A 15,375-nucleotide genomic window follows, 5' to 3' on the forward strand; every position below is an offset into this window, starting at 1 on the left:
TCAGCTGACGGCTGTTGCAGAATGATCCGACGAACAACACCAACCAAAAGAACATTTGGGTAGGCCACACAAATGCTCAAACTGTCAGAATATAATTTACTAATAATAAAATGACTAGCAAAAGTCTCACACGGTCCTCAAACTAACAATTTTAAAAGGAAATATAAAAGGAAAAAATATTTAAAACAATGTCAAATTATGTTAATGTCAAATTGTATAAAAAATTTAACTATATGTTTCAAACATGTCAGCAAGACCTGTGTGGACATTATAGCAGTTCATTCCCAAGCCTGACTATCCTCCAAGTAGCCTTTTATTTTATAAAAAGCTTTACTACAAAGTTTTTCTTTAATAACATTTTTAAATTTACTTAGGTTTAAACTTTGAATATGGCTGGGAACTTTATTGAAAAAGCGTATACATTGACATCTAAACGAACCGCTTATTTTCTTAAGTCTAGTAGTAGGAACAACATATTTATTTTTATTTCTAGTGTTGATATTGTGTATGTATATCACTGTACTTTTTAAATAATTTTATGTTTTTATGAGCATACACTATATTTTCATAGATATATTGAGAGGCAACAGTCATTATATTAATTTCTTTAAATAGTTCCCTGAGAGAATGCCTCGGACTAAGATTATAAATTGATCGAATGGCTCGCTTCTGCAGCACAAAGACAGACTGAATGTCAGCAGCATTTCCCCACAGGAGAATACCATATGACATGATACTATGGAAATAACTAATTTTTTTAACGGCATATGCTGCTGAGCTGAGCCTTTTCGACAACTTATCTATATGTGGGGCCCACTGTAGCTTAGCGTCTAGGGTTATACCTAAAAAGATAGCTGAATCTACAGGGTCCAACTCCCCGCCCTTGATTAGCACGCTGGTTTTGACATGTCTAACATTTGGTGTTGTGAATTTAATGCATTTAGTTTTTGATTCATTAAGTAGCAAGTTATTGGCACTAAACCAGTGTACTATTTTTGAGAGAGCACTATTTACATGATCACTGACTAATTGTCCACGTATGAAATTTTATTGAACCAGGACGCTAACTTGAAATACTTGTACGGACCCTATAAGGTATGATGATGATAAAAGGAATTTTATAATACATAACTACCTCATAACATCTTCAAAACATAAAAAAACAACAACAAAGAAACCAGAATCACCTGTTATAAAATACAAAACAGCGCCATCTATTATCCATTTAAACAAAGTGAGGTCAAGTCAAGTAACAAACTTCGCTATTTTCCGAAAGATGGCAGCACGAGTACCAAAAGAAAATAAAGTGGAGCAGAAATGTGCAGGATGTACTCAAAACCTTCACACCAGTGAACACCTAATCTGCATGCAATGTAATTGCAGGTACGATTTAGAGTGCGCAAATATCCCCCGAGCACTTTTTAAAACCTCAATGACCATAGAACAGAAAAAAACATGGAAATGTCAAGGTTGCCGATGTAAAATGCCCAAATTCGGTAACACAGACACTCCCGTACGCTCACAAAGTATGATATTGCAACAGGTAATTACACCTAATGAAGACAATAACATCACAATAAGGAAACCAAAAATACACCCAAATCTCTCTGACACAAGTTTAGAAGAAAGTCTGTTAGGCGACACACTCCAAACACCTGGAAAAAAGCCTAGACACCAAATACAAACTGAATTAACATTACAAAATTTAAGCGAAATGATAATGATACGTCTAAAAGAAAATAATGAATCCATAATATCGGACTTGTGGAGTACAATTCAAATAGAAATAAACAAAGCAATTTCAAAGCTCACAGAATATTTTGAACTGAAAACTAATTATTTATCTAAACAAAACGACCAAAGAAAACAAGAACTAGAAAAAGTAAACACAAGTAAACGGTTTTGTGGGGCTTAGTATATTGTAATGTAATTTATATGGAAAATGAATAAATAAATAAATAATAATAAATATAGAAAATTTAATAAGAGAAAATGAAAAACTAAAACAAGAAATATTAGAAATAAAACATAATTCCACTCCCGCCATAATCCATTGTACTGAGAGCAATTTGAAGAAAATTGTCATCTACGGCTTTGCTGAATATCCAAAGGAACCGGAACATCTACTTCATGACAGGCTAATTCACATGTTTCGAGATATCTTGCAAATAGATCTAACAGGTTATATAGAAAACATATACAGAGTAGGCAGGAACAGTGCGAGAACTCGACCACTAATAATAGAACTAATAAGTAAAAGAATGGTAAGATACATACTGAATAACGGCCACTATTTCCAAGACACAAGAATATCCATATCTGAATATTTAGACAAAAATTCACGTAAAGAAAGACAACACTTGCGAGAAGAAATGATGAAAGCTAGAAATAAAGGTTTACATGCAGTGATCCGAAACAATCAGTTATTCATCGAAGGGAAGCAAATAATTAATAAAGAAAACAACAATAATGAGAAGGATGAAAGTTTTTACATAAAAGACAACGTAGATAACAACATATACCAACCCAACCTACCAAATAAAACAACACACGACGATTGTACAAACAACCATTCCTTTCGCAAGCAAAGGCCAACAATTTAAAGTTCTGTTTCAAAACTTTCAAAGTATAAACAACAAACAACACATCTTGGAAGCATTCATTGAACAAAACCCAATCTATAACGCAATATGCATAACAGAGACATGGCTAACCAAGGAAAAACTTAGCATGATACAATTCAGCGGATATAACATCGCAGCGTCATACTGTAGAAACACGTGCGGAGGTGGTGGCGTCTGCATTCTACTTCAAGATCACTTCCAATATATTGTAAGAAATGATATTACCAAAAAAAACCCAATAATAACAAATTATTACAGAAAATACGAAAAAATATTAAAACAAATTGTAACTACAGCAAAAAAAATACAATATATTAATAAAATCAATAAATCTAATAATAAAGTAAAAACAATGTGGAGTATAATTAACGAACGTACCAACAAAACATTTAAAAAAGAACGAACAAACCTAAGACTGCAGCTAAACAATAAAATAATTTCCGAACCCAAACAAATAGCCAACATTTTTAACAACTTTTTTACATCAATCGGCGAAGAAAGCCAAATACGAACAAACACACCAAAATACAATCCCGTACTTTCTACTTCCGAAAATACAATGTTTCTCAGTCCTGTACACCCATATGAAACAAATCTATTAATAAAAAATTAAAAAAATAAAACCAGCCACGGTATAGACGACCTCCCACCAAAGTTACTTAGGAAATGTGCAGATGAACTTACTTTACCTTTCTATTTACTAATAAATCAATCTTTCGAAGAGAAAGTATTCCCGGAATAGCTCAAAACAGCAATAGTCAAACCCCTACATAAGAAAAATGAAAAAACAGACCCTAGCAACTATCGTCCAATAGCTCTATTACCAACTGCATCAAAGATTTTCGAGAAAGCTATGTGCAACCGCGTGTACGCGTTCTGTGAGAAATATGGAATTTTCAATGATTCCCAAAATGGTTTTCGCAAACATAGGTCAACAACTCTAGCTGTATATAAATTCATTCAAGAAACCCTTAATATAATTAATAATAAAAAATACGCAATAGGTCTACTCTAAAGCATTTGATTGCGTTGACCACGAGACACTTTTGCTGAAATTAAATCATTACGGGATTAGAAACACTGCGCTCCGTCTATTGAAATCATATCTAGGAGATAGGCAGCTAAAAGTTCATATTAACGGTGTTAATTCACAAGGGTCTGAGATAAAAATGGGCGTTCCTCAAGGTTCAATATTGGGTCCTTTCCTCTTTTTAGTGTACATAAACGATTTGCCACTCATATTCGAAAATGAACCAAAAATGGTTCTGTTTGCAGATGATACATCACTGATTTTTAAAATAGGTCGACGTACGAATAATTTTGACGACGTGAACAGCTCCATTCTTCGAGTCTATGAGTGGTTTACTATTAATAACTTGGCGCTTAATGAGAAAAAAACCAAATGTATTAAATTTTGCTTGCCAAACGTACAAAATAACGAATGTTATGTTGCTTTGAACGGACAAAAGTTAGAATTTGTTAAGGAGACTGTATTTTTGGGTATCACATTAGATGACAGATTACAATGGGGGCCCCATATAAAAGCACTTTCGGGGAGACTAAGCTCAGCTGCTTATGCAGTTAGACAGATTAGGCAGCTAACGGACGTAGGTACGGCAAGGCTTGTTTATTTTAGTTATTTTCACAGCATAATGTCTTACGGCATTTTGCTGTGGGGGCGAGCTGCGGATGTAGAATCAATTTTTATTTTGCAAAAGCGAGCTATTCGAGCAATATATAACTTGCCCCGTCGCGAATCTTTGAGAGAACTATTTAAAACTATAAACATTCTTACAGTGCCTTCTCAATTCATTTACGAAAATATTATGTACGTGAGAAAAAATCAACAATTGTTTGAAAAAAGGAGCGACAGACACAATTTTAATACGAGAGGTAAAAATAAGTTAGCTATACCGCAATTCCGATTGTCCAAAGTGCAGAAATCCTTCATGGGATTTTGTGTTAAGTGTTACAATAAACTACCAGCCACCATACTGAATCTGAACGAGAAAAAATTTAAATCTTGTATAAAGCGTGAACTGTGTAAACAGGCATATTATAAACTGTCAGATTATATTGAAGATAAAAATGTGTGGCAGCATGTTGGTCCGGCTCCACTGGACACTCGCTCACACTAGACAATGCTCTAATACGATCACTAGTTACACGTTGAATTAAAGTACTAATTTATTCCAATGTAGTCTAGGGATCCTGTGGCATCAAGCAGTTATTTATGTTTTTTTTTTTAATTGAAAAATTTAATTAAAGATTATTTTTTATTTGTATAGAAGCATTATTTCAAAATTGTAAGTGTACATATGTGGGCACTATGTTTGAAACAACCCGCTTTTTTAATTTATATTCTTTACAAATTGGTTTTATTGTCCCATAGTTTTGACGTCGTATTGTCGTTACATTGTTCCTACATATATATACAATAGGTAAATGATCAAATAATGTATCAGAGATATTGTAAAAAACATTTTTTGAAAAGAGTAACGATGGAGTTTCTTGCTCGTTCTTCTCCATTCGAAGCAACACTTTGGAACGAGCGCCTAGCTTCACTGACAGACAGACTGACGGACAATTCAATTTGACGTTTCAAAAGTGCCTAATTTAGGATTAATTGAAATAAATGCTTTGACTTTGACTTTGACTTTGACTTTGACTAACTCTAACGACTAAGGCGTATGATAAGGTACAATATCAGATATTGTTAGATAAACTCTATGGAATAGGTATCCGCGGGAAAACACATGAATGGTTCAAATCCTACCTAGAAAATAGAACACAATATGTAGAAGTCGAATACTTTAATGACAAAACAAAAGAACTTCAAACCTACGGTACCGTTCCGATAGCAAAACAGTAAGTGCCTCACCACTTGCCTACCACAGGGAAGTGTTAGTGCCTTCTTTTTCTCGTTTATATAAACGATCTTCCTAAAACCATAGAAGGAGCTGCTCCTTGTGTTTTGTTCGCTGATGATATATCGATAATCACCCCCTGTCATGATATCACAAACATAGAATCTAACCTAAAAAATATATATTAACACAAACAATAACCTGGATGAGCGCACACAACCTTGAAATTAATTTTGAAAAAACTAAATCTATAGGTATATAACCTTTCACCCTCATCAAAAAAAGCCTCTACGTTTAAACTTCTCTTTTATAACCACAAAATAGAACAAGTTAACGAATTTACATTACTAGGAATGACATTAGACACAAACATAAATTGGAAGTCACACGTACTAAAAATTCAATCTAAACTGTCAAAATTTTTATATGCTCTCGGTGAAGTAAAAAAGACAACGGACTTAAAAACGGCCCTAACTATCTACTACGCCTATGCACATGCATGGCTAAACTACGGTATAAAAATTGGGGGAAAATAGAACCGACGCACCAACTCTATTCACAACGCAAAAAAAGTTAATTCGGACCTTAGTTAATATAGAACAAACGGACAGCTGCAAACCACATTTCATAAAATTAAACATTCTAACTCTTCCCTCCCTATACATACTGGAAATCTGTAAATTTGCACACATGCACAAAGAATTCTACACCACACGTGAAGACATACAGACAAGATGCACACTTCGACACAAAACACGTTTAAACCTACCATCATCCCGATTACAAATACACTCATCAAGCCCATTAGTGATGTCTATAAAAATCTACAATAAATTACCTGAAACGCTGAGAAATGAAAAAAAGATACATGTATTTTACAAACAAGTTAAAAAAATCCTTATAAGCAAATGTTATTATAACGTCAAAGAATACCTGGATGATAAAAATATAATTTAATCTCATATTTTAATGCCTAATATAATAATTAAATTAATAAATAATGTTCTCCGAATATATATATGTATATATATATTAATTATGTAACATAAACCTAACAATGTAATGCCTACTTTTGCTGTGCCCTAACAGAGTCCATGATCTGTACTTAGCTCTAAGCCTCTTTAAACATCTTTGTTAACATTATGGAATGCAAATAAATATATGAATATGAATATGAAATAATTTTAGGCCCTGACCCAGGGTCCTGGTTATGTTTTCCATCCAAAATATTTCAGTTATAAGTGTAATTAAATTTTTTCATATTCTGATTCCAAGTTAACAGTAATGGAAGTAAAATCGGCTGGTCTTCAATGGTGAAGAACTACTACGGCTTGTTCTGTACGTGCTCTAGAGTAATGAAAAAATATTATTTACTTTGTTTAAACGTTTCAATAAATAACAGAAGGAGATTGTTGTATAGCTTGGTCTTGCTTTTATTACTTCTTGTTTGTTATTTAATATTAAACTCCTTTGGTACCGTACTTAAAAGTATGCCTATCTTATTTTTTTAGTAATAACAAAGCAGTGTCTAATATTTAACTTAGTGTATTATATACAAAAACTGCGTTTAAAAAACCGACTTAAAATACCAAAAAATAAAAATAAAAAGTAAAAACTAAAAAGCTTAAAATGACTATTATAATTCCTCATAGTAAGCCTCATATAAACAAAATTATTCATTAAAACCTCAATAGATGCCTAATATTACAGATATAGTGTACATACCTAGTATTACATTAAACAACTTATCTGTTTACAATTTTGTGAAAAATTAGCCAAGTCTCACAATGTTTTTTATTATAATAATATTACATTACACTTCTTCACCAACTACATGAGAAACTAAATCTGAAACTGAAATTAGAACTAGTAATAGTACTAGTCTGTGAAGCTGCTTACTTAGGTAAATCAGAATAAAAATATTATAATTATTTACATTTGCAAATAATTTACATCGCCAAAATCCGAAATAGTACAGAATTTGTCATACGCAACCACTTCATACTAATATTCAATCTGTGATTAAATTGGTGGTAGGGTTGCCAGTTATTGCGAAACAGACTTCCCTAAATTAGGGTAAAATTTCGGGCCAACATTAATGATAGGTATAAACAATGTATCCTTAATGGTTCACTAATTTATTAAAATATTTAGTACATTTTTAAGGGTTGTACAATGTTTATTACATAAAATTAGTGACAATCACATAACACACAGAAAAGATACAATTAGGTTCACTCACAATAGTCTACTCGCTATACAAAGCACGAAACCGACGCGACGTATGGTATTCTTGCACATACACTCCCCTTCTAGTTCGAACCCTTGCCTTCGGACTAGCATCCAATTTACGGGGTCAACCACGCTTGCGCTTCTCACGAACCGGAGACACGATGTCGCCGACGAATGGTGTCAGGTGTGACACATGGTACCGTCCAATGTGTTCAGCTCGCGTAAGTCCCTCAATAACATAAGTGTTGAGACTTATCACTTCCTGAATATGATACGGGCCGTCTCTCCTAAACACAGACAGTACACTCCCGGTAAGGTGAACGTGATTGCAGACGCGCTAAGCCGCCCCGCCATTTGTGAAAAGGACCCAGGTGGATGCGAGGTATGCTTAGTGACTGTAGATATACCGCACAGGGCACCTACTGACGTTCGTGATAACCAACTCAAAGACCCCGAGTTGAAGACGATCGTAGAGGAGGAGGGGAAGGGCCCCCTTGACGGATCGGAGTCCTCCGGAGCTCGTCTCGTGCTTGCGAGTCATGAAAGAGCTTGTTGATTTCCATGATTTTCCCACCGCAGGTCATTTCGGTGTTGAGAGAACCCTGCGGCGTATCAGAGCTCGCTACTTTTGGTTAGGAATGATATCTTTCGTTGCTGACTATGTTAGGTGTTGTGCTGCTTGCCAGCGTTATAAAGCAGACAACAAGCCGGATTACTGCAGATACCAGCTACAATTCGTCGGTTTGAGGTCGTTTCAGTGGATTTGTTTGACCCATTGCCGCTAAAGGTAACTGTTGGATTTTTATTATAGAGGATGTGTGTACTCACAGGTTCTTGATTCTCTAACGCGTGCTTGCGAAATATTATGTTCTCTATTTCTCGAGAGGCGCTACTCATTTTCTGGAGCACATTCTTCCGTAAGGCGTACTCGAGCTGCTCTTGTCTGTGGCGTCTGCCGGGACAGTTGCGATTTTCTTTTAGGAATGCTCATTTCTTTATTAGAAAACAAACTACACAGACTTGAAAAAAAATATGAACAAAGAGCAACTCGACCACCGCCTTAATTATACTAAACAATCGTAAAGAAATTACAACATTTGCCGATTATTTCGAAGTACGAACATACGAAACGTACACCGAAATAGATGTAATTGAAATTTCCGTTTTTTTATTTCACAATTCAGAGAAACAAACAACCAAACGAAACGACCGAAACCAACAAAAACTAACTGATAATGACATATGAACACCAATCATCTCCGAAACTGTATGACCTATTGACATACCTACTGTAAATGGCAAATCTTATCTGTATGATGTCCTTGTGATACTGAAATAATTTATTTTGATAATAATTAAATCAGCCAAAGTAAGTAAGCCGGAAAGAAATTTGTTTGTAACAATAAAAGACTTATAAAAGCTAAAATATAAAAGATAGAAATATGGTGTCGCGGACTTTTTTGTAGAAATCATTAAGACAAACCAGATTGCCGTACATTGTTTTCAATTTTAAGCAACTGTTTAGGCAGTGCACGCATATTATTCTGTTTTATGAGCTATTTCTGTCCGACTTGCTAGACAAAAGTTGTGATTGCTCGATTAATATACATGTTAAAAAAATAATTTATAGCCTGTGCTATAGGCTATAAATTATTTTATTGACATGTACAGGAATAATATAGCTTTCCACCAGTGAAAAAAAATTTGAGATTGGATCATTAGTTCCGGAGATTACCCATTACATACAAACTTGCAGACATTACCTCTTTATAATATTAGTATAGATATAGATTTATAGTCAGATTCAATGCAGTAAACTGCACATGCATTGAATTTGACCTGTCAAGAAACATAAACTTTATAATATGATAATTTGGAGTTTGATTATGTTACAAATCTTTGCTCGTAAAAATTATAGATCGTATATTTTTACTTTTACATTTTGTTGACAATTATTACAGTACATTTTAACTTATATATATAAATTACTATTGACTAACATTAACTTACCTTGCAAAAATAAGACCTACATATTCTCGGCAAGCTTATCGTGTTATTTGACAAGAATGTCCTGGCAACACTGTAATGCCAAACGTAGAGTATAATTCACGTCGATCGTGTAGTTCAAAACAGTGTTGGCTGGGAACGAAACGCGGAAAAAGGTTCTCGTGAAAAATACGATACGATCAAAATACGCGAGTCTCCAGACTTACTGGAGCATACTCTTTATAATTGTACAGATTATAATCGTTCGGAAGCTTACCTATACTTTTTAATAACTGTCAAAAATTGAGTAGCAAAGTGTTTCTTATTGTCTACTCCGTTCACAAGTCATGGTGAAAAGTATGTGAAAAGTTATTATTAGTGACAATATAAGTGACTGGATTGTTAAGGTTACAAAGGCTTCATATAAGATGAAGACTAATTTATTACTCAACAAACAATATGTGGTGTTGTGTTAATTGTGACGTGAATTGTTAATAAAATTCGCAATAATTGCTGAAAAATCTGTGAATAGTGAATTTTGTATACTCTAAGGTTTTGAACTAATGATGTCTTTTGACGAAAATAAACAATATGGGTTAAGTGCCGCAACAAACATAGAAAGTTACGAGCAAAGCACACCATCACTGCAACTCTTAGAAACGCCATCGATTTCTGATGAAGGAAATAAAGAAATCGAATTGTTGTGTCACCAATTTGCAAATCTAAGTTTCTCGTCGGTAGCCATAACAGACCCTTTTTTTCACACATACCAAAAAATGTGTGATTACCAAACTATTCATATACCGGACAATACGCATTTGAACAAGCGACAAGAGAATTCTCAAGCGCACGAACAACCACCCATAGTAAACACGACCGATGTACTAATCTCGGAAAGTTATTTTAATATTGCTAATACGGATTATAAAAATCAATTAGAAATACCTACAGATTATATGAGACTCACGCCTGAAGATGTACAACGATCGACTGAAATATCTCTAAATACACCAAAATCATCTACTGAGATTGATTCTGATATTATTATGGATACATCATTACCATGTAGTATCGATGTACTTACGTCAGATAGTTTTTACTCTGCGGTATCAAAGCAAATGGCAACAAATTCAAGATTAATTGAAGAAATATCCAAAATGCGAAAATATACTACACCGGAGGCCATGGAGGTAGGAAATCAATTATCACCTATGTATATAGAACATGACATCCTTGCAAAAACACATTTGCCTGATGAAGTTGCTTCTACATTTCACACTTTATCAGAAGAAGCGTCTGCAGCTTCCACATGTGCATTTTATAAAGATGCAAATATTAGCACTTCTTCTATTATATTAGAAGAAGAATGTCAAAAGCCTGTCTCACTTTTATCTGAAAATAACGCTGTAAATAAAACAAAGAACAATAAAACTAAAACTAAAATGACACGTGGTAGTCGTCGTAGCAAAAAAGATCATGTTAATTTAGTTTTTGTGGGACATGTAGACGCAGGTAAATCTACTATTGGTGGACAAATTATGTCATTAATGGGAATAGTCGACCAACGAACACTTCAAAAATATGAAAGAGAGGCACGAGAAAAATCTAGGGAGTCCTGGTATTTATCTTGGGCACTCGATACAAGTCAAGAAGAACGTGACAGAGGCAAAACTGTTGAAGTAGGCAGAGCCCACTTCGCAACCAAAAGTAAGCATTTCACTATACTTGATGCTCCTGGCCACAAATGTTTCGTCCCTAATATGATTGCTGGGGCGGCACAGGCAGATCTAGCAGTGTTGGTGATATCCGCTCGGAAGGGTGAGTTTGAAACGGGATTTGATAGAGGCGGACAAACTAGAGAACACGCCATGCTTGTCCGAACGGCTGGAGCAAAATATATGATTGCCGTTATAAATAAAATGGACGACCCGACTGTTAACTGGAGCGAAGTAAGATATAATGAGTGTAAACAGAAACTGAAACCGTTTCTCAAACAAATTGGGTTTACAGAGCCAACCGATTTGGCATTTATGCCCGTTTCGGGACAAACTGGACATGGAATTCTTCATCAAGTACCTGGCGATATCTGTCCTTGGTATCGAGGACCGTCTTTTATACAATTTGTGGATGAACTACCGTTTTTCAGTCGTAAAGACGATGGGTATTTCGTAATGCCCATTGCAGACAAATTTAAAGAAATGGGGACTGTTCTCATGGGAAAGGTAGAATCTGGTAAAACTCGGAAAGGAACTACTCTATTACTTATGCCTAACAGATTGCATGTAACTGTAGACCAGCTATGGTCTAATGATATAGAAGTCACCGTAATTTCATGTGGGGAAAATGTAAAGATTAAGATAAAAAGTATTGAAGAAGGTGATGTTTCCACTGGTTTTGTACTTTGTGATGTTGCTCAACCTATAACGACAGGTAGAGTATTCGATGCACAACTGGTAATATTGCAGCATAAATCAATCATATGTGCTGGATATTCAGCAGTAATGCATATCCATTGTGCTGTTGAAGAAGTATCCATAAAGGCCCTGCTTTGTTTAATAGACAAAAAAACGGCTGAAAAGTCCATAACCCGTCCCAGATACATTAAAGAGGGACAGACAGCTATAGTCCGAATAGCCTGTTCCGGAATTATATGTTTAGAACCTTTTAAAACATTCAATCAACTAGGTAGACTTACCCTAAGAGATGAAGACAAAACTGTAGCCATTGGAAAGGTTTTAAAAGTAATTGAGTAAACTTACAGTTAGGACGAACAAATTTTGATGTACAAGGTAAAAAGTGATCAAATGAATTTTTGTATACCTATTGGTAATGTAAGTTGACTGAGTTTTACTTGTAAAAATATCTTCATGATGCCTAATTTTAAAATAGTATAAAATATATCAAAATTTATTTATTTTTTGAAAATTGTAGCTTTTAAATATAAACTGGTTTAGATATGATAGTTACGTAAACAATAATAATGTAACGTGTGCACTGATTTTCTTTTTAAATATTCCTATAGAAAAAATATTGCTTTTTAAGGAAAGGTTAAATAGGCATAGGTAAATTATTTCATGAACGTAGATTTTATGTAAAATATTGTAAATATCTTTATGTTTAATTAGATGCCGCTCGTGGCTTCGCTCGCGTGGATGACGGACTTTGTGACTAATAAAAGTAGTCTAAGCCTTACCTGCCAATAAAAGACCAGTCAATCTGGGTCCAGCCATTTTAGAGAATAGCAGACTGATAAAAATTGTATAAAATATATTTTTTGTGCATGTATGTATAAATATATACGCACGTAGTGAAAACTGGTTATTTGATTATTACTAACAGACACGCCGAAAAAAATTTTTTTGTCGAGTTCTGAATCCGACAAATTTCAAAATAGTCGGATCATTTGTGAATACTTTTATGAGAAACACTAAGTTTTAAACAACGCTAATTAAATTAATTGTCATGTAAAGCATAATTATTAATGCTGCTAATGTTTAATTAAAATATAACATTGTATCTGTAAGTCAGTATTTGTCATATAGCTTGTAAGTAGTTTCGCTAATATTTTTTTTGATCATTGTTGTTTGACATTCATGTGTACAGATATATATAGTGTAGGTATATATATAATAATATAATTTAATAAGACAAATATTTTTATGATGGGTCGACGTTGCGTATTTACATTGTATACATGGCTAGAAGGCAGCCGTAGGAAACTGCTCGCGTATATTTTGTAGTACACTTTTTAAAGTACTGACACTTTGTAAATACGCGTCGACGTTTGGCCGGTATATTGCCTGGTGGTAAGTGATGATGCGGCCTACGATGGATTTATGTTTGCAAATATTGATTAGTAACTTTAGTACAGAAGTATATCATGTAGTATGTAGTAATAATAACAAAGCATTGTGTATGGTAGCATGTAACGAATTAGGTTTTTCTAGTATATTACTTAGTATGTATTCTATGTAAGACATGAACTATTAAAATAATCATTGAAATTGATTACTTATTAAAATGTTCAAATTGTAATTTTACTCAACATTTACGTACCTATAATAATTATGAATGTGATTCACAAATATATCAGTATGAACAAGTAAATAAGTAGTTTTCATGTTTACTTTTATTTTTTATTTTATAACTAAAATCATAACTAAAACAATTCATTAAATATCAATTTTATTCATAGTAGTTATTTCAATAAAATTAATGTGAGGAAAGTTTCACTGTCTTGTATTTCTAAAATATTTTTTGATAAAAATGTTTTTTTGATCAAAATTATTTTCTACTAGCTTTTGCCCGCGACTTCGTCCGCGTGGTTGTGTTAGTGGTTGGTGGTCAAAATGCCAATGTCATGTAAAATGTGAATTACTTAAGAATATGTTACTGTTAGCATTTTTAAAGATATATATTCCATAGAGACCACGACCGGTTCATGATTTTATAATCATGATGAAAAGTAGGAAAGGTTATCTATATTATTACCTATCCTATATATTGCCTATCAATAAAAAAAAAAATATCAGCAAACATTTCCATTTGAACATTCATCCACTATTTTTACCCATTTTACCCCATTTTTTGCGATAAAAAGTAGCCGATGTTTTTTCGTTTATCATAAAGTGTCTAAATACAACACTGTTTCACTGTTACAGCTTTAAACATGACGAATTTACACATGACAGTCATCCCCTCTTTTTTCCCATTCCACCATTTTTGCGATAAAAAGTAGGTTGTTCCTCAGGGTCTATTCTATATCTGCACCAAATTTCATCAAAATCGGTTCACTGGTTTAGGCGTGAAAGCGTAACAGACAGACAGACAGAGTTACTTTCGCATTTATAATATTAGTAAGGATAAGGATATATATTTTTACGTGGACTTGTAGTAAATAAATTACAATTTACAGTTAATTCCCGAATTAAAAAATCTAAATATGTATGACATAAAGTCGGTTTATGCAAACCTAGGCATATCAAATAATGATTAATTAAATAACAAACACTTAAATTTTTAGGGTACCGATACCGTAGCCAAATGGCAAAAAACGGAACTCTTATAGATTCGTAATGTCTGTCGGTCTGTCCGTCCGTATGTCACAGACATTTATTGCCGAAACTGTTAGGCCTACATAGTTGAAATTTTGTAAGTTGATGTATTCCGGTAACCGCTATTCGAATTTTGATATAAAAAAATAATAAATTTAAAAATGAAAGGGTGGCACTCCATACATCCGTGATGGATATCTATGGGTAGGACTTTAAAAAAGATATTAAGGTCTCTAAAACCATTTTTCGTGAAAGTTAGACGCTTTCAAAGAGGAATCATAAGTCACCCCCCCCCCCTTCTAACTTTTAAAATAAGAGAGTGAGAAAGCTAAAAAAATATATGCTGTAGATTTCAATAGAAACATACAACGAAAATTGGTATGGGTTCAAACCAATTTTCTTTCAAGCTATGATTATTAGTTTTTAAGAAATAATACATTTTCAAAAAACGCAAATATAAGTTTGTCGTTCATACAAACAATATATAAAACCAAGTTATTTTATAACTTTTATATTATGTCATATACTGCTAAAAAAGAGTTGTAGGTAACAAGAAGATCTACAACTTTTGTATTTACACTTTTTTTATATTACCTCAAAATTTTGTGGAAA

The 15,375-nt window shown here is 33.6% G+C and overlaps 2 protein-coding genes across 4 annotated transcripts in view; both read left to right on the plus strand.

Moving 5' to 3' along the window:
* Positions 1-15,375, plus strand: part of LOC118282405 (calpain-C) — a 60,640-nt gene that overhangs the window by 27,586 nt on the left and 17,679 nt on the right. The window lies entirely within an intron of this gene.
* Positions 6,784-13,761, plus strand: LOC118282394 (eukaryotic peptide chain release factor GTP-binding subunit ERF3A). The gene has a single exon (XM_035603462.2). The coding sequence runs from the start codon at positions 10,273-10,275 to the stop codon at positions 12,460-12,462; it is 2,190 nt and encodes a 729-aa protein (XP_035459355.1). The 5' UTR covers positions 6,784-10,272; the 3' UTR covers positions 12,463-13,761.

Source organism: Spodoptera frugiperda, chromosome 25 (assembly GCF_023101765.2).
Source record: "Spodoptera frugiperda isolate SF20-4 chromosome 25, AGI-APGP_CSIRO_Sfru_2.0, whole genome shotgun sequence".
NCBI classification, from domain to species: Eukaryota; Metazoa; Arthropoda; class Insecta; order Lepidoptera; family Noctuidae; genus Spodoptera; species Spodoptera frugiperda.